Here is a 20,473-nt window from a genome sequence, read left to right on the forward strand (position 1 = left end):
AAACTGAGTGGCAACCACACCTTCAGACAGGGCCTGGGCTCTCCCGTGTACCACAGTCCCCACCACTCTCTATTGTCCTAACACTGAGGCCAAGGTACAGTCACCATCTATCACTGGGTGTGCACTGTTGTTTTTCCTAGAGTGGAGAAATATTTCCCTGTGTTTCTCTTTCAAAATGGAAAATCAAATAAGAGTTGAGGGAGTCACACAATTCTTCTTACGCCCTGCTCACTTCTACCCAACCCCTCTAGGCATTTCAGTTTATGAGTATTGTTGTATGGGATTATTTTTATTAGAACATTATTTCCCAACCAAGAGAACAATAGGCAGGCATGACAGTGAGCTTTCTGGAGATAACAGGACCAAGTGATTTCCTAGCACTGGCACTCTATCAGATAGTGTTTGAAGCCCTTTACGTATAGTCATTTAGAAAAGGTTCAAAACTATGAAGTAGGTACTACTATATTTTTTATAAATGAGGAAACTGAGGCACAGAGAGGTTAAGTGACTTGCCCAAGATTAGCATTATAGGGATTTGAACCCAGATAGTTGACTCCAGAGTCCAGGCTCTCAATCATTATACTCTACCAAGATTGCTGGCACATGTATGTGTCTGGGTGTACACAGACAAGCACACTTGTGTACACACAGGCATGCAAGCCATAATGCCGTGCTTTGTAAGCATAGGCTCACAGGATGACTGAATAGGAAGGGCCGAGACATAGGAAGGGTTGAAGACTAGACTCTGCTCTGGAAGGGAGAATGGCTGCGTCTTAGTCGTGACTTACCTAGGCAATCTCTCCACACCTGTGGGACTCAGTTTCCCTTGTTGAAAATCAGGGGAAGGGGTTGGGACTAGATGATCTCTAAATTGCTTCCCAGCTCTACTGTTCTGGGGGTCTCTACTTTCTGTCCTCTCTTACAAACTGCCACCCTGAGATGAACCATGGCCAAGTCAGAGCCATGTGTCAGCTTGCACAATGCAGGGAAGCTCTGCCCAAGATGGTCTCTCCATTTAGGTCGTGCCAGTGACCATGTGACATGCACTATGGGGGAGGTCAGCCAGGGCAAATTCCCAGCAGCTGGGGTCCAGCAATAGCCTGCCAGTCTTCCTCTGTCTTGCCAGCTTCCCTCTTGAGGTTCTCTTAGAAACCTGGAAAATATGTTCCTTAGCTGCTTGGCTTCTGGTCATAGAGAATTTTCCAGATTTGGAAAGAGCGATGGCCTGACAGTCTGAAGACTTGCAACCAACTTCTCGCCCACACTGGCGACCTCATGCCCTATCAATGCTGTCATTCCCCAAGTAGCTTGCCCGCTTTGAGGTTGTTTTCTCACCTGCCTTGCTTTAGGAATTGCAAAGTGCTATACAAAAAGAAGAGACAACTGGCATTACTTGCACAGAAGCCAATTTCCTACTAAACTGTGACTGGAACCAGAGACCTCAGGGAGAGCTCCACAAAATGAGGAAAGGTGAAGCTAGATGGGTGAAACGCTGGGCCCATCCCAGAGCTCGCAGGAGAGCCAGCAGTGAGGAAGCCCTGAATTCCCGCCATCACCTCCTTACTCTACCCTCCCGGATGTCCACACCCTAGTCCCTGGGCTATGTAATAATGTTAGACTACAAGGCAAAAGGGATTTTGAGAATGTAATTAAGGTTGCAAACCTTAAAATAGTGAGATTATCCTGAATTGTTCAGGTAGCCCAGTCGATCCGCGTGAGCTCTTAAAAGCAGAGAACTTTCTCCAGCTGGAGTTCGAATGATGCAGCAGAAAAAGAGATATCACAAGCATGAGACAGACTTGACCCACCATTGCTGGAGGGCACCATGTGGAAAACAGCAAAAATGAATGCACGCAGCCTCTGGCAGCAAAAGACAGGGCCCTGGCTGATAGCCAGCAAGGGAAGAGAGGCCTTAGTCCTACAATCAAGAGGAACTGAATTCTGCCAACAACCTGGATGGGCTTATAAGCAGAACCTGCCCCAGAGCTTCCAGATAAACACTTAGCCCAGCTAACACCATACAAGACCTCAGACAGAGAGGCCCAGCTGGGTATCGTGCCCCCAGATTCTGACCCAAGGAGCTGTGAGATTAAAAAAAAAAGGGGGGGATTCTTTTACACCACAAAGTTTGTGGTGATTTGTTGTAGCAGCAACAGTAAATAAATACAGACCTCTTGGGCCAGCCACGGTGGCTCATGCCTGTAATCCCAGCACTTTGGAAAGCCAAGGTGGGTGGATCACATAAGGTCAGGAGTTCGAGATTAGCCTGGCCAACACGATGAAGCCCCGTCTCTATTAAAAATACAAAAAAAATTAGCCAGGTGTGGTGGTACACCTGTAGTCCCAGCTACTCGGGAGGCTGAGGCAGGAGAATTGCTTGAACCCGGGAGGCAGAGGTTGCCGTAAGCCGAGATTGCACCACTGCACACCAGCCTGGGCAACAGAGCGAGACCCTGTCTCAATCAATCAATCAATCAATACCTCCTGTTGCAGGTTCAGATCACTGAGAGAAAATGGCAGTGTATGACATCATGAGGTTCTACATTGTGTGCAGAAGTAGGTTCAGAAACAAAAGCCATTGGTGCTGGCTTAAGGGGGGTTGTTACTTGAGAAGGGACCTCGAAGCATTGGTTAGATTTGGAGATGGAGGAGGGAGAGCTCCTTCTGGGTGGGGGGTGGGGGATCTTTTCTGGTCCCCAGAGATCACTCATATTAGTGCCAAGAAGAGCATCTGGGGCTTGAGATGACCCTGCTGAGTAGAGAGGGGATATGTCCAGGGGGAGCAATCATTACATTCTGGAAGCAGCCCTAGGTTCATGAGCATTCCAGAGAATCAATACCTCTCTTCAATGAAAATGATAAATGATTATACTAGTATTTCACATTTTCATCCCATTACATATTTCCTCGTCTTCTGAAAAGCCATAGAATCCAAATTGATAATGTAAATGGCCAGAAAAGGGATGTTTGTAGGATGAAATTCTTTCTTCATAATCACAAAACTGTGATAAATCAAGCTCCTCTGTCACTTTCTCCTCTGTTGCATTTTTATCCTACACGTCTAGGCGAAAGGGCTTTGAGGGAGCAACAGAGTTATAGACATCTCTCCTGACTCAGTTCAGTCCAGCATTTATGACATACCTACTGTGTGCCACGTGCTATATGAGGAAAAAGGAAGCAGAATAAGGGCATTTAGAAAATCGTGGGGGAGCAGAGGTTTTGTGCCTGAACAGGAGACAGTTCCCCCGACTGACTTGATCTCATCATGACCAGTGTGGACTGAAATGATGTTCTGCTTGTCTCTAGATTAGCAATACTGAAACACACCCTCTATTTCTGCTCTCATACCTTCATTTATGCCATGCCCATCCTCCAGCATGCATTTCTATCACTTTTACCTTCAGCTCCAGTTAAAATCTCATCTGTTGGAACTTGACAGCCTACAGTCTTTATTTTCTTTTTCCTTACTTGTTTCTTTCTCTTTCTTTTTGGTGGGGGTTGTTAGAAAAACAGTCTATGGTCTTTAAAAGTCTTAACATAGTACATGCCCTAGGAGTCTGCAATTTGCCTTCCAGGAACTGATCCTTTTGTAGTAACTGTGGACATGCATAATGACGCATGTCTAACGTTACTCATCACAAGGTTGGAAGCCACCTGAGTATACACCAATAGAACAATTGGTTACACAAATTATCATGTATCCAAACAGAATATCTAGGTCACAATTCAAAATAACATAGATGCATGTTTATTGTTATGGAGTCAACTTATAATGCTAGAAGGAATCCAGTTTACAAAATAACATAATAATATCACAGTTTTATAAAATAGTCTACATATAGGAAGTGTCCAGAATGGTATACTCCAAATTATTAACATTTTTCTCCCTCAGATATAATTTTCTATAGTGAAATTGGATTATTTAAAAATTATTAACAATGGAACTAAATTTGAAAACTCTTCTCCATCCTTCAATGTCCATCCAGAGACATTTCAATGTCATCCACTCCCTGGAAGCTGTCCCTGCTGCCTTGACTGTGGTTACCCTGGCACAGGCCTCACATAGCATTCTTGGATCTCTATTTTGGCAGTGATCATGGTTTGCCTTATATTTGGTTTTATTTTTCTCCCTGGCAAGACTGCGGTATCCTTCAAGGTGGTACCCACATCTCATTCTGTTGGAAGAAAACAAGCATAGCTATAGTCTATCACACATTTACCATGGAGAGATATCTGTGAAATTGTTGATTGGAGCCAGGGAAATCACTGCTTCTACACCCCACGGTGTCCTAGGGCTGGTCCAGATCACAGTGTCCTAAGGACTGAGCTATGGTCATGGACCAGGCCAGGAGGTCTGCAGAGAAAAGAAGCATCCTGGTTTCTCTATCCTTACATAGTCAATTTGAGCCAAAGATCTGACTTCCAGGCACCTTTCCTGGAAACCAGTTTCTAGGCCCCACAAACAAGGATAGTACAGGGCTGAGCATTTCTCCAATAAATTGAAACAGTGTGGGTGGTCAGGAAGAAAGCAAACAAACAAAAACCCCACATGCTATGTACTTATTTACCAAGTATTAAGTTACTACCTTATCCTTTAAGGTTTAAGTAAACTTCAGTTCAAACCACAGCCAAGATAGAATGTGTGGTAGGGTGTGTGTCTGTTCACCATGGTTGGTACCTCTTCTGTGGCACTGAGCACATTCCACCCTGTTGAACTCAGGCATGGCCAGGTGTCTTTCTTTAACCAATTAAACACGATTAGAAGTGAGATTGCTGAAAGGAAACTTTAAAAGTCAATGTGTGGTTCATCACCTTCTTTTTCGCCTCTGCCTTATTGATCAGCAATGTCCCAGATAAGAGCTACTCCATCAGCCTGAATCCCAAAGTGAAGAGAGGTTGATGACAGCATAGTGAGAAATAAACATTTGTGGTTGTGGCTCACTTAGATTGGCAGTGGGGAGGTTCTTTATTACTGCAGCATAAAGTTTCCTATTCTGACTGATACTCAGAGTAAAACCCAGTGCCCCTCCCAATATCTCCAAAGGTTTTTAGATGCTTCCTCCTCTGGTTCTGTATTTCTGCCTCTTCCAACTAATCTTATCTTGAGTGGCAACCAGCTCCATTTTCTTGATGTCCCCCAGATCACCCACACAGGTCATTTATGTAAATAGAAGACTATGACTTGTGGTTTAGGTGTGAAGGAGGGCATTTACACTACAACATCACAGTAACTTCACACTGAAAACTGACATCCCTGGTCACTTGAAGTCTTTTGGCCACTTCACCACTAGAAATTTTTCATGGGTCACTCTCCTCCACAGTTTCCAGCCTGTATTAGTCCATTTTCATGCTGCTGATAAAGACATACCTGAGACTGGGTACTTTATAAAGAAAAACAGGGTTAATGGACTCACAGTTCCACGTGGCTGGGGAGGCCTCACAATCATGGCAGAAGGTGAAAGGCACATCTTACATGGTGGCAGGCAAGAGAGAATGAGAATCAAGCAAAAGAGGAAACCCCTATAAAAACATTAGATCTCATGAGACTTATTCACCACCATGAGAATGGCATAGGGGAAACCACCACCATGATTCAATTATCTCCCATTAGGTCCCTCCCACAACATGTGGGAATTATGGAAGCTACAGTTCAAGATGAGGTTTGGGTGGGGACACAGCCAAACCATATTACAGCCTCTTGCCATGATGCCAGGTTTCCATCTTTCTTCTTCTTTTCTCTCTTTACTCTTTTTCCCCTTCTCTATTCTCTGCCAACTCAAAATTCTTGTTTGTTCCTTATGAAGAATTTTTAGCTTGTTTTGAGGTCTCCTTCCAGCTAATGTTCTTATGGACTCAATTTCCTCCTCTAAGAGGCTTTCCCAAGCAGTTTTCAAAATACAGTTCCTTCTCTGCTATTAAAATTATTTTTCCCAACACACACGTAAATAGAATGATCCTTGCTTTCAAGATACTCCAGGTCTAGAGGGAGCACACTTTTTTTTTTTTTTAGCTTTTATTTTAGGTTCAGGGGTATACGTGCAGCTTTGTTGTATAGGTAAACTTGTGTCATCATGGGGGTTGTTGTACAGATTATTTTGTCACCTAGGTACTAAGCCTAGTACCCAATGGTTATTTTTTCTGATCCTCTCCCTCCTCCCACCCTTCACCCTCAAGTAGGTCCCAGTGTCTGTTATTCCTCAATTTGTGTCCATGGGAGCACACATTTTCTAGGACCCAGTGTAATTTATAAGAATATCTCCAAAGTAGTGAACCAGAAGCTTTTCGTCCACGAAGAAACTCTGTAAGTCATTTCTGATTCAGACTATCAAATGTGTGTCTTGACTCTGAGCACCTGGAATTTGTACTTCTCTCAGAATTTCAAAGACATCTAATACTCAGATAATTTTAAAGAATCCTGTCTCAAAAATTTAAAGGAAGCCTTTAAGCTGAGTCTTCAGGGCAAATCCAGGGCCAGACAAGAGTACAGCCACAGATAGCACTGTGATTATGAGAGAGAGGAGTTGCCTTCCCTATGGCTTCAGAGTTTATCAATGAGTAGAAGAGAAAGGAAAAGTGTGGTGGGATTTCTGGTAGATGAAAAGCCACAGATGAGAGGTCCCCAGACTAAGTGTGTCTTTGGGGAAGACAATAGACTCACTTAAGAACTAGAGTCATAAAAGAATGCAGATCTCCCAAACAAAACATAATTGAGCAGAGAGATGAGACCTGATCCCATAAATAACCGGCCATAATTAGAACATATCAACAGTTCCCATTAAAGAAACATCAGGCAGTCAAGTACTGGAAGTCTGGGAAAATTGAGTTCTTAATTAAATCCTCATCAGAATTACTAGTACCCATATCCTCCACATCCCATTTCCCCAAGTCTCAAGTGTAGGTGTATCAGGAAATGGCTTGGTTCTATGTAATCACACGAAATGAATTCTTCCCCTGCTCAATCTTCAGGACTGATAGAGCCACTGGGTCCTAGTTCTTGAAACACTAATCTTCAAAGAAACCTGGCAAAATCTCAGTTTTCCCAGACAGGAGCCATGCAGGCAGTCTTCTTTTAAAGAAATGTTTATCTTCTCTTAATTACACTTCTGTGCTCAACATCTGCCTTGGTTCCCTAATGTCTACAGAATATAATCCAACCTCCTGAAATTGGAATTCTTCCTGGAATTGGAATTTCTCCAACTCTCTCTTCTCCATTCCCTAGACATGGTTTATTCTGTGCTGGGTCGCTTTTTATGCTGATTCAGTCCCCTCAGCCTGGAATATCCTTTCTCTCGTTCTCTGATCACCAAAATCTCACTAGAATCCCACTATTTCACCAGAAATATTCTCATCAAGATCACCAGGCATATTCACTCATCAGCCCTTCTCAGCAGCATTCAATCTGCAGACCTGTTTCTTTTCTACAAAGACTCTCTCCCTAGATTTGGTGACTCCATACTATTCTCTTGGTTTTCTTCCTAATTCTCTGACCACCTCTCCTTAGTCTCCTTTTCAATTCTTCCCCTCACTCCATCTAAAGAGCTGTGATTTTCCTGGGATCGTCTCTTCTCACAGCCTCAATGATCTCCTTCATGCCCCACCTCTAAGCCAATGACTCCCAATTCTGAATCTCCAGCTCTGATCCCTCTCGATGACTCCAGATCCGCATAACAAAATGCCTAATGACATCATTAATTGGACATCCCATGGCATCTCAAACTCAAAACACTTAGAATCTTCTAGAGCTACTTCCTTGCCTCCCCACCCCTCCCACTACAATTGTCTGCCTCCTGTATGCCCTAGCTCAGTGAGCACCTTCCAACCATTTCAGTTCATAACTCAAACTCAAAGCCTGGCCATCTTTCTTGACATTTTTCTTACCCTCGTCTCTCATATCCACATCCTTCTAAGTCAGGGGTTGGCAAGCCTTTTTCTAAAGAGCCAGATAGTAAATGTTTTCAGTTTTGAGGGCCGTGCAATCTCTCTCATGACTGCTGGACACCATACTCTCTCCTGTTTTAAATACCAGTGCTGGTGAGCTGGTGTAGAGTGGCTGGATGATGAGATTTCTCACCAAGTCAACAGAAGACAATAGGCCATTTTCAAGCGTTTTATTTATTTATTTTATTTTGGAGACGGAGTCTCACTCTGTCACCCAGACTGGAGTGCAGTGGTGTGATTTTGGCTCACTGCGACCTCTGCCTCCCTGGTTCAAGCAATTCTCCTGCCTCAGCCTCCCGAGTAGCGGGGACTACAGGCGTATGCCCTCACGCCCGGCTAATTTTTTGTATTTTAGTAGAGACGGGGTTTCACCGTGTTTCCCAGGCTGGTCTCGAACTCCCAAGCTCAGGCAATCTGCCCACCTCGGCCTCCCAAAGTGCTAAGATTACAGGCATGAGCCACTGCAGACGGCCCATTTTATTTTTTAAGAATAGATAATAGATGCCTATGGTACAAAATTCAAAAGACATAAAAACATATCTAAAAATGCTGCCCCATCCACTGAGCCCCCTTGTCCAAAAGATCCACTATTAACAGTTTCATGTGTATCTTTCCAGAGATAATTTAAACAAACACAACCATATAGAAATGCTAGCATATTATATGCGTGGTTTTAAAACTTGCTTTAAATGTATTTCTCTCATTTTTTCTAACTACATTGCAGCCTCATGTGAACAATCTATTTTATTAATAAACTTTGAGTTTTTTCTTTATTTAAAATTTAAAATGTATATGCAATATCCAAAACCTACAAGAAGGTTTAAAAATAATACCATGTATACTTATACATCTTCCACCTTAAGAAATTAAATATTGCCAACACAGCTAAATCCTCTTCTTATATATCCTGGAATCACTTCACCTTGTTCCCTCCTAGAGGTAACCACTATTCTAGATTTCATATTTATCATTCCCAAACATTTCTTCATAAATTTGTTATATATATTTTGTGTTTCGGTGCAGTAATTAGTATTGTTTTTCATGTTTTAAAGCTTTATAGTACCATTCTTTGTGTGTTCTTTTGCTATTTGTTCTTGTTACCTTAAAAATGTCAGTCAAGTCCAACAGAGCTTAAAAATAATAAAAAATAAAAATAACGTTTGTGAGATTCATCCATGTCAATACATATTAATATAACTCCTGGTTCACTAATATTCACTATGGAATAGCATTACATTATGTGGCCATTCTAGTATTTATCCTTTTCCTCTTGATAGATGTTTACATTATCTCTAACTTTTTGCTATTAGCAACATTACTGTGAAGATAATTCTTATATGTTTCCTAACATGCAGAGATCGTTTTTCTCAGCTTAAATAATGGAATAGCTGGTTTATGAAGTATGCACATCTCCAAGTTTCTAAATATTGTCTAATTGTTCTCTAAGGTGCTTGCACCAATTCACACTCTCATAGTGGTATATGGGTTCTTATTGTTTCACCTTCTTGCCACTACTTAGTATATTAAGCAGTCTTGATAGGAAAGATGACACACTCAGATGGGATAATTAAAGAGAGTTTAAGGAAGGGATTTTTTTTCAGAGCTGTGAACTGAGGTAAAGCAACCGACAAGAGTTGGTAAAGCATCCACAATGGGGAGTCATTGACACTCCCAGGCCTGTATTGGAAGGCATGGGAGTGTTACTCGAATTTAAGAGACATGCACCTGTGGGAACGGATGTTTAACAAGAGCTATAGTTTTCAGTAGAGCATCACAGCCATCATCAGCCCTAGGCAGAGCAGGGAGGGAACCAGGGAAATAAATCCCAAACTCATGGTCCTCTCATTTTCCATTTTCTGTACAGAGAAGGGTGGAGAGTGGATCTGGAGGGGCAAATAGACAATACCTGGCACTTGATATTGTTGGACTTTTAAATTATTGCCAAGCTGACAGGGTAAAATGGTCTCTTATTGTAGTCTTGTTTTGCGTTTTTCTGATATCTAATAAAGTTGAGCATCTTTTCATGTATTTATTGCCCATTTAATAGCCTCCTTTGTAAATTGCCTCTTCCTATGCTTCACAATTTTTTTTTCATATTGGGTTATATTGACAAATGTTGTATAGATATTCTTTATATATTTTGTGTACTAATTCTTTTATGGGCATACATGCATTGTCTTTACTTTTTTACAGTGTTTTTGATGAATAAGAGTTTTAAATTTTAATGTAGTTGAATCAATCAGTTCTTTCATAGATGATGCCTTGTTCTTTCTTTTTTAAGAAGCCCTCTTTTATACTATCACATTTGGGATTAAGTTAAAAAAAAACAGGAAGCCCTCCCTTATTCTGAGTTCATAAAAATATTCTACATTTTCTTATAATGCTTTCAATTTTTTCTTTTTTTATGTTAGGTTTTTAATCCCCCTAAAATTTAGTTTTTGTTTGTGGTGCAAGATAGAGATCAGATTCTTTTCATTGCATTACCAATTGTCCTAGCACCATTTGTTAAATTATTACCCTATTATTCTCTGCTGATCTGCACTGTCAACTCTGTTACATAGTAAGGTTTCGTGTAAGCATTGGTCTGTTTCTGAGTTCTCAATTTTGTTCACTAATTTATTCATACCTGCCAGAAAATACACTCTTAATTACTGTAGCCATGTAAGAAGACTGGATACCTACCAGAACAAATCCCTTCAACCTTGCTCTTCTTTAAACTCATCTTATCATGGCTCTTTGATTTTTGCTATAAATTTTTAGAATCAATGTGTCAAGCTCCACAAAATACTATAAAGCTTTTAATTGGAAGTACATTAAATTTATGAATTAATTTATAGAGAATTTACAATATTATAATATTGAGTCTTCTTATCTATGTACATGGTATATATCTCCCTTTATTTAGACTTATCTCTAACTTTTTTCAATAAAGGATTAAACATTTCTTCACAAATGCTATGCTCATATTTGGTTAGATTTATTCTTATGCTTCTTATGTCCCTTAAGATATCACAAACCTTTAAAATTTCATTTTCTAGTATCTGTGACTGGTGCACAGAAAGTGAATGATTTTAAAGTTTTGACCTCTATATCCAGAAACCTTGCAAAATTTGTTAATTATAATATTTGAAGAGTCTCTTATGTTGTCTTAATCTATAATAATTTACTCCACAAATTTTATTTTTCATCCTTTCCAAGCCTTTTACCTTTTTTTTGCCTGTCTTAGAGGTTCGGTTAGAGTCTTCAGTACAATGCTGAATGGAAGCTGTGCTGTTGGATCCCTTGCCTTTTCCTGAATTTAAATCAATTGCTTCTAACATTTTCCTATTAAATATAATGTTTGCTGTATATTTTTGTATGTTTTTTATCCCTTTATCAAGTTAAGAAAATTCTGTTTCTTCTTTCCCAATGTTTTTAAAATACAAATGACCGTTAGACGTTTTCAAATGATTTCTGCATGTGCTGATGACCATGAGTTTTTCTCCTTTAATGGGAACCATCTTTGTATTCCTGAGATATAACCAATTTAATAATGATTATATACATTTATATACATATACACATATGGTTTGCAAATATTTTTGTTTCTGCATCTATATTAATGAATGAGAATAGTGTGTAACTTACATTCCTCATGGTGTGCATGTCTATTTTACATCAAGGACTTAGTACCTTCATAAAATGAATTGATGAGCGTTTCTTAATCTATTAGCTTCTGGAAGAGTTTGTGGAAGGTTGAAATTGTTTGTTACTTGACAGACTGTTAGAACTCACTGCTTAAATTGTGTAGGATGGGTGTTTTGAAGGTAAATATATTTTAAACTACTGATCCCCTTTCTTCAGATGGAATAAACTACTCAAGTTTTCTAGTCTTCTTGATTCAATGATAATAAATAACACTTTAATAGGAAGTTGTCCATTGCATTTAAGCACTCAATTTTCTTTGCATAAAGTTATTTGTGGTACTGTCTGTTACATCTGTGGCTATCGTTCTTTTATATTTATAATATTTCGTATTTGTGTCTTCCCTTTCCTTACTTCATCAGTTGCCAGAGGTTTTCTTAGTCTCTTCAATCTTTATTATATATTTCTTTTCAATTTTATTAATTTTTGTGCTTGGAGTATTTCCTCCTTTTCTTGCTTTTTATTATTTTTAGTATTTCTTATTTTCTATATAAACATTAAAGTAATAAATTGCCACCTGCCAATACATATATACATTTTCAGCAGTTTTACTATGCTATGCATAGATGTGCTTTTCTTCATATTCATAATTAGAATACACTGAGATTTTTAAATCTGTAAATTTATATCTTTCACCAAATTTTTGAAAATTTCAGCCATTATTTCTTCAATTTTTGTTTTGCCTTATTCTCTCTTTCTTCTGTTTCTGAGACTCAAATTATACATATGTTAGACCTTATGCTCTGGTGCCCTAGGTTCCTGAAGCTGTGTTCAATTTTTTTAAATAAAATTTAGCTTTTCAAATAGTTTTAGGCTTGCAGAAAAATTGTGATGATAATACCGAGGGTTGCCATATACTCCACACCCAGTGTTCCCTATTATTTTATATATTATGATACATTTGTTAGAATTAATGAAACAATTTGATACATTATTTTAAACTGAAGTCCCTACTTTGTTCGGATTTCTTTGGTTTTTATCTTCTTCTGTTCCAGGATCTCATCCAGAATCTCACATTACATTTATTTACCATGTCTCCTTAGGTTCCTCTGGGCTTTGATGATTTCTAAAACTTTCCTTGTTTTTTTCTTTTTTTTTTTTTTTTGGCCTCGACAGTGTTGAGTACTAGTCAGGTATTTTATGGAATGTCTCTCAGTTGGGATTTATATAACTTTCCCCCTCACAATTAGAATAAAGCTTGGGGGAAGAAAAGCACAGAGTCAAAGTGACATTTTCATCACATCACATTAAGGGTACATACTATTAACATGACTGATATGGTTTGGATCAGTGTCCCCACCCAAATCTCATATCAAATTGTAATCCCTAGAAGCTGCAGCAGTAGTTGGAATCTAAGGATTCTTGTGACAATCTCCAGGTGCCTTCTGAGGGAAAAGGGGAGGATGCCACTGGAGTCATCTTCCTTTTCAACGCCACTATCTTTCCCTTCTCTTTTACCCTCAGTACCAGACGATATGAGTTCTTCCCCTTCTCCAATGTCTTACATCACTTCCCAGGAGATGAAGTGTATTCTTCACTGATTTGCCAATTAGTCAGGTTCCCAGTGTGAACGTTTCCTGGAGGACCTGGTAGCTAAGGCAGTGCCAGGAAAATTACAGCCACTGCCAAATAGTCTGCTGCAGCTTAGTGTGTCCGGGGCAAATGGACCACCTTGTATCTTTGAGTGCCAGCTATGTCTTTGGGATCAGTGGTCTCAAGGCTGGGCTGAGCAGGAGTGCAATGCACTTGTCAGGCAGCTGGAGTTCCATGAGCCAGACTTCGTGGCAAAGTTTGACCAAGCAGTGGCTGCTACAGCTGGTAAGGACTGATAGGTATTCAGACCAAAGAAGATAACCGCAGCTGATGGAGTCAAGGCCACGACTCTACAATGAGAACTCAATTCAAACGTGTCACCTAAAGGTCTGGAACTGGTATTCCAACCAGGATACTGAACTCACTGACCAGTACAGGCATGATTATTTCAACATTAATAGCATGTCAACTAGGATCCTACTGTAAATGTTATCATTCTAAGCAATCCAGATCATTGGTCCATCTTCTAGTTTGCTTCTTTCCAGGAGATGTCAAACCCTCAAGAATTTAATAGCTTCTTCTGCAACTATAACCAAAAGGAATCTACATATTATAACTCAAGCCCACTGCTGGCTCAGTGTGGAAAGTAGAACCCTTTTCCCCAGAAATAGGACAACAAAAGTTCATATTTTTACACTAAAAAAAAAAAAAGTTAATCCCTAATGTTGGAGGTAGGGCCTGGTGGGAAGTGATTGGATCGTGGGGGTGGTTTCTCATGAATGATCTGGCACCATCCTCCTAGTGCTGTTCCCATGATAGAGCTCATTCTCACGGGATCTGTTAAAAAGTGTAGCACCTTCCCCCTCTCCCTCTTCCTCTTGCTCTGGCCATGTAAGATGTGCCTGCTTCCCCTTCCGTCACGATTGTAAGTTTCCTGAGACCTCCCCTGATGTGGAAGCCACTGTGCTTCCAGTACAGCCTACAGAATCGTGAGTGAACAAAATCTCTTTTCTCTATAAATTACCCAGTCTCAAGTATTTCTTTATAGCAATGTGAGAACAGACTAATACAATGACTTATCACTATTGACGTTGACCTTGATCACCTAGCTGAGGTGGTGCTTTTCAGGTTTCTCCACTACAAAATTACTCATTTCCCCTTCCCATTTGCCTACTGTACTCGTTGGAAGGCAGTCACTATGCATAGCCCACACTCCCGGAGTGGGGAGTTACGTTTCACCTTCTTGAGAAAGGAACAGCTACATAAATTATTTAGAGTTCTGCATGGGAGATTTTTCAATCCTTCCATTTATTTTCTTATTCATTCACTTGTATCAGAATGGATTCACAGATTTTTATTTTATACTTTAGGTTATAATACAATATTCCTTTTTTTTTAGTTCAGATTATCCAACTTTGGTCACTGGAGGCTCCTGTGTCCCTTTGACATACCCTATTATTGGGGGGCATTGCTTTATTTTTTTTATTTTTGTTTTTCAGTATTTACAAGATGCTCCAGGACACAGCAGGAAGGTGTCATCTGTGAGTCAGAAAATGGGCCCTGACCAGACATTGAATCTGCCCTGATCTTGGCCTTCCCAGCCTCCAGAACTGTGAGAAATAAATTTCTATTGTTTCCAAGCTACCTAGCTTATGGTATTTTGTTACAGCAGCCTGAAGGGACTAAGACAACCCCCTTGGACAGCTGGTACAAAAACTGAGAATATTTAGTCTCTCTAGCTTCAGTTTCCTTATCTATAAAATGGGGATAGACTTGTAAGTATTAAATGAAATACTATGTACTTAGCTTGGGACCTGACTCTAGTACATGCTCAATACAACTTTTAGAAACTATCATTATTTATTTCCCATACATTTGGGTAAAACAGGTGTTAATAATTTGGCCATTTGATACATCCTTGATTGTTTTACTAATAATGGTTTTGGATAACATTTCTGGATGGTAAAATAATGTTGAAGAATATTTAACATTACCTGACATTATTTTTTAATCAAGTACAGTGTCAACTTGAAAAAATTAAAGTATATTTGTGAAGATGGGTTCAATTCTACAGTCATTGAAGCTTAAGTGAGAGAGCTCTTATCAAAGCCCCTGCAAAATATGAGACCGTCACTAGTTATCACATCATTCACTAATGATATTTGCCTGGAAGTGCTTTTTACTCAATTTTTTTCAGTGTGTTGGGGAGGCCAAAAGAAAAAAAAAAAAAAGGACAACTTTTGCTAAAAATAGCATAGCTTGATTCATCATCATTTTAGATAAATACGTAATGAAACAGGAAGTAACTTTGAAAGCCCTCTTAACTACACTGATATACATGTGTTTTAACTATGGTGGGGGAGGATGCTAGATCTGAGAAGAGAAACATCAGGGATATTAGGTCCAAAAAGGAGAGTAGAAAGAGGCATCCCAGAAGCAGACTTTGGCTCTCTTCTCCCAAGCTCTGATGCTTGAGCAAGGGGGAGAGAGAAGAGAGAATCACATGTGCCCACTGCAGTCCCACCAACCACAGGTCTGACCTGCTGTGAGAGGGGGAAAAGCGCTGACTCAAGTGGGCTTGGACCAGGACTGGACTTCCAACACCCACAAGGGGGACTTTCTGAGATGTCAGTAAGACACCTGCTACTGGGGGTCATCATAAGGGAGAAAACAAAGTCCTTCGCATCTGCAGCCCCACAGAACCACACTGCTCCATGAACCAGTTATACAGCGGAAGGGCAGGATGCTGGACAGCAAAAATGAATGAAAACTGAGAAATGTGGTTCACAGATATTTAACATCTAAAAGTATTTAGCAGTCTTCAAGGCTGGCCACTCTCGGACAACCACTTCAAGGCAAACCGAATTATCCACTGCCCAAGGCAAGTCTGAGGATGTGGTGAAAGTTGAAGGTGGGAAGGGAGATGGTGCAATGAAAATGATAGCATTCATGGGGAAAATCGAGGCTCTTAGCAGCAGTCAGCTCTCTTCACTGAAGTCACTGAAGCTGAGAATTTCCCTGAGACAGAAAAGAATGACCAGAGCTCAATGAGGGAGTAACTGACCTCCCAGCAGGATGGGGCCCTCATGGAAATTTTTTTCTAAGATCATCCTGAGAATGCTACAGCACAGCACCTCTTTAGTGACTTTCTGAGCCTCTCCTCTTACAAATCATGAATGAGGCTCATAAAACAATAACTTGGAAAATAAATCCTGAATGCACATATTCAAGTAAGTCTGAATTCTTAATATATATGTGTGTATGTGTGTGTGTGTGTGTGTGTATATATATATATATATATATTTTTTTTTTTTTGATATAAGATCTCTGTCAGCCAGGCTGGAGTACAGTGGTGCTCACTGCAGCCTTGAACTCTTGGACTCCCGTGATCCTCCCTCCTCAGCCTCCCAAGCAGCATGTGACTACAGGCACCCACCAGTACACCTGGCTAAAGGATTTTTAAAATATTATGACTCTAAGACAGAGAAGGAAAATGGCCTGGCTGCCAACCTGATGGGATGTCATTGCTCTTCACTTTTACCTCCTTCCCTGTCACTGGTAAACTCAGTTCTATAAAGTGTGCAGTTTACATGCCTGGGCTGCAGAGTCACACAGGCTTGATTTTGAGTCCTATTTGCAACTTTCTAGCCACGTGACCTTGGGCAATTTATTTAATCTGACTAAATAAATACTTGGCAAACTCTTGGCATGATACCTGTTATAAAGGAAGTGTTCAGTGTCGGCTATTGGTTTTACCAAGAGCAGCTCCTCATGATCTCAGTAGCCAGATAGGAAATCTTCTGTTCATTTTTGCTTTTACCCAGTTGGGAATCATTTCAAGCTGTTTTACCTTAACAACAGAGTATTATGGAGTAGGATACAGATCACATTAATTTTTAGCCTCAAGTGCAAGACTTCAAAGACATTTTCTGCTTTAGAATAAGCATTCTGGGCATTACTTCCCACTTCCAGGTGAAGGGTGGGGAGTGCATCCGTGTAGGTCAAGTTCTTGCCCACTTTCCTCTACCATTAGGGAGAATTGGAAAGGCAAGTTTGCAGAGCACAGATAGAATCCTTATCATGCTCCATTTTTAACAATCTGGAAGAAGAGGCACAGAAAGGTTAAGATCATCCAGCAAGCAGTCAAGCCAGGATTGTGTGTCCTACTTTGCAATTTTCTAGCCATGTGACCTTGGGCAATTTACTTTATCTTACTAAATAAAAAATATATATTTGGCAAATTCTTGGCATGATACGTGTTATAAAGAAGTGTTCAGTGTCAGCTATTGTTCCCAAACAATAGGATTGCAAATCCTTTCAGTCTGTCCCCAAACACAGTGCCTTCCCCTCCATACTGTGTGTGGATCCTCTGCCTGCCCCGACAGGACCAGCTCCAAAATCTGCAGGGTCAAAGGTGATTCTTTGGTTGACATATGCTTTCCTTTGCAAGTTGGAGATTTTAAACCACAGCCCCTTCCCTCTCTTGAACATTCATTTCTTTCCTGCAAATAAGCAAAACATACTGTTTTCCTTGAAATTCTGCATGTTCAGCGGGATATTTTTGGGCATTGAGGTGGATTGTAATGCAAATGCCCTTGATTTTCTTGGGACTCTCTTTCTCCTGTGAATTTCAGTGAGTGATAGGCTCCCTTGAAATAAATGTGCTTTTGATAGATGAAAATTCTCTTTTCCCATGTGAAATGTGCTTGGTGGCAGATACTTCCATTTGGCAGAATTTGTTTAATAACTCAGCGTCGTGTGGGCTTAGCTGGGCAGAACCTGAAAGATAAAGCGAGAATCTGGGACTGGGACCCAGAGAGGGCCCAGGTTGGGTCAGGGTAGGGACCAAGATACAGAAAGCTAACAACTGGGGTCTCCACATCAACCAAGAACCAGGAACTGGAGTGACTGGCAGGTGACTAAGAGGTGCAAAGAACACAAATGTGGAGTGGGTAAGCAAGGGTTGGGGGATGGGGACAGATGGACAGAACTCAGGAGTGAGAACAATATCAGAGCAGCTGTGGTTTATTCTGTCCTTTGTGTTAGAGCAGCTGCATTTAGAGCCGTGCTTTTAGCTCATTATATGGAAGAATTCTCTTCTTATCAGAGCAATCTAGCAAGATAGGCAATCCAGAGAGATGAGCTTCCTGTCACTAGAGGTGAGGTGTGCAACTTCCAGCAGAGCTTCCTAAGCTGAGAGGGTGGTGGGACTGGATCACAGGTGAGGTCCCTTCTGCACTCAGATGCTGTGATTTGTGTCACTCCTCAGAGGAACCCCCTGTCATGGCTCCCCATTGACCTCCAGGTCAGAGCCTGACTCCTGGCACGGCCTCCAGGGCCTTCTCTGACTTGGCCCCAGCCTCCTCTCTGGTCATTCCACCACACTGCCAATTGGCTGGGTTCCAACTTGACGCCTCTGGAATCATCTCAGTGTGTTCTGTTCCCTCTTGCGTCTGGGCTCTTCTTTAGCCCTTTACCTGTTGCACTTATCTCTTCTTTGTCCTTCATCTGGTTAACTCTTGCTCATCCTTCAAGTCCCTTCCTCCTGGAAGCCCTCTTTCCTGAGCCCTGAGAATGGCCTAGTGTCTCCTCTGGGCTTCTACTGCCCCTGGTCCTTCCCATTCACAGCGCTCGATGTGCGGCTCTGGAATTCTGACTGCACTGGGAGCAACCAGAGGCAGAGAAATGTCTGTCTTGTTTATTTTTCGATCCCCAGTGCCCAGTGCCCTACCTGGCAGCTAATAAATGCCCAATACAGTCCTGTTGCTTTTGAAGTGGTTGAATATCTACAGCCACTGGACCACAGCTGCCCTGTCCCCTGAGCCCTTCTGGTCAGTCCCTTAGGCTGCCGGCTGAGCACAGAGATTGGGTTTCATGGCTAACTTTAGAAAACTGGGGTCTGACGTTAATTAATTTTTAAAATCAGGTTTTCCCCATACTCATTGAGTACGGAGATTTTTTAGAAGGTTAATTGAGGCAAAAATGAGAGAGAACATCGGTCTTTTATCCCCAGAGGATGGCATCCTCCATGAAGAGGCAACGTCGCTAATGAATGAACCACTTAGCTTGGAGGGACCAGGATTCTAATTCTGGATCCTCCGTTAACCTGCTGTGTGACCTTGGGCTAACTGCCTCTCCTCTCTGGGCATCATTCATTTGGCAAATATTTGTTGCAGTCCTACATGTTCCTAGCACTTTGACGTGGCTGAACACAGACAAGATTGAACACAGGTGTGATTTCTGTCCTCACAGAATTTACAGTTTAATGGCGAGACAGACAATACATCAGCAAACAGCCAAATATCTAAGTATCTCAATACAAATTGCGACAAGAGCTACAAAGGAACTGAACAATGTACAGTAACAACAAATAATGGAGGTGAGTGTGGAAGAAAATAATGAAGCGGTAATATTAAAGTCTGAAGGTTACAAAAAAAGTCAGTGATAGAGTGCTCCAGGCAGATAAATAATGGCTGTGCAATGGTCCTGGGGCATAAATCATTCAGAAATTGGGAGAAGGCCAATGTGCCTGCAGAATAATTGGTGAGGGGAAAATCTCATGTGTGAAATGGGGATGATAAGGTACGTCTGCATTAGCTCCCTCCCAGGGTCTTAACAAGTAGCAAATGGTAGATCAGATTTTGCCTAATACAAGCACATAATTGCTGCTCAGTAAATAGTTAGTTAAATGAATGATACGGTGATTCCTTTGAGGGAATAAAAATATTTGCATTGGTAATTATTATCCAATTAAGACCAATTATTACCTTCATTAATACATTTCAAAGACTCAGGTTTGGCCTTCAGGATTACTAAGGATAACGGCAGCCACTTAGATTCAAATTTGTCCATACATCCTCCTGAAAGTCTTACAGAACAGAAAAGCAGAGCAAATAAAATTACTCTTGGCCCACGCCTATAGCATAGCTAGGAGTCAGAAAACATTAGAAGCTTCCATTTACATTTAAGTGGGAAAACAAACATCTGAAGCCAGTGAGGTTGATTCTGAATGCACAGCACAGCAGAAGGTGAGGCAAAGACTGCGGCAAGGTCCTAGAGTGGTAGAATTCAGATGACACTAACCAAATCTCATCCCAAGAAAGAGAGGTATTTCTCCAGCCTGAGTAAAAGAACACCACAAAGAACAGATCTGAGACCTGGGAGATTAAATATTTCCTATGGGGAGTCGAAAATAAGATTGCTATAAAGAGGTTCTCCTACTACAGGTAGGAGACAGCCTTGAGACTGTGCTGCTTCCAGGAAGAGGGAAGATTCTTAGAAAGGGGTGATCCCTTGAGGGCTTGAAGATGAAAAGAAA

The 20,473-nt window shown here is 40.9% G+C and overlaps 1 protein-coding gene across 1 annotated transcript; it reads left to right on the forward strand.

Annotated features, from left to right (window-relative positions):
• The first annotated feature begins 11,549 nt into the window (after positions 1 to 11,549).
• LOC100972711 (uncharacterized protein C14orf119-like) lies at positions 11,550 to 15,003 on the forward strand. Its single transcript, XM_034929781.3, is given in 1 exon segment — positions 11,550 to 15,003. A coding segment is annotated over 1 exon segment (561 nt). The 5' UTR covers positions 11,550 to 12,890; the 3' UTR covers positions 13,452 to 15,003.
• The last annotated feature ends 5,470 nt before the right edge of the window (positions 15,004 to 20,473 follow it).

The sequence above is a fragment of the Pan paniscus genome, chromosome 11 (genome assembly GCF_029289425.2).
Source record: "Pan paniscus chromosome 11, NHGRI_mPanPan1-v2.0_pri, whole genome shotgun sequence".
Taxonomy (NCBI): Eukaryota; Metazoa; Chordata; class Mammalia; order Primates; family Hominidae; genus Pan; species Pan paniscus.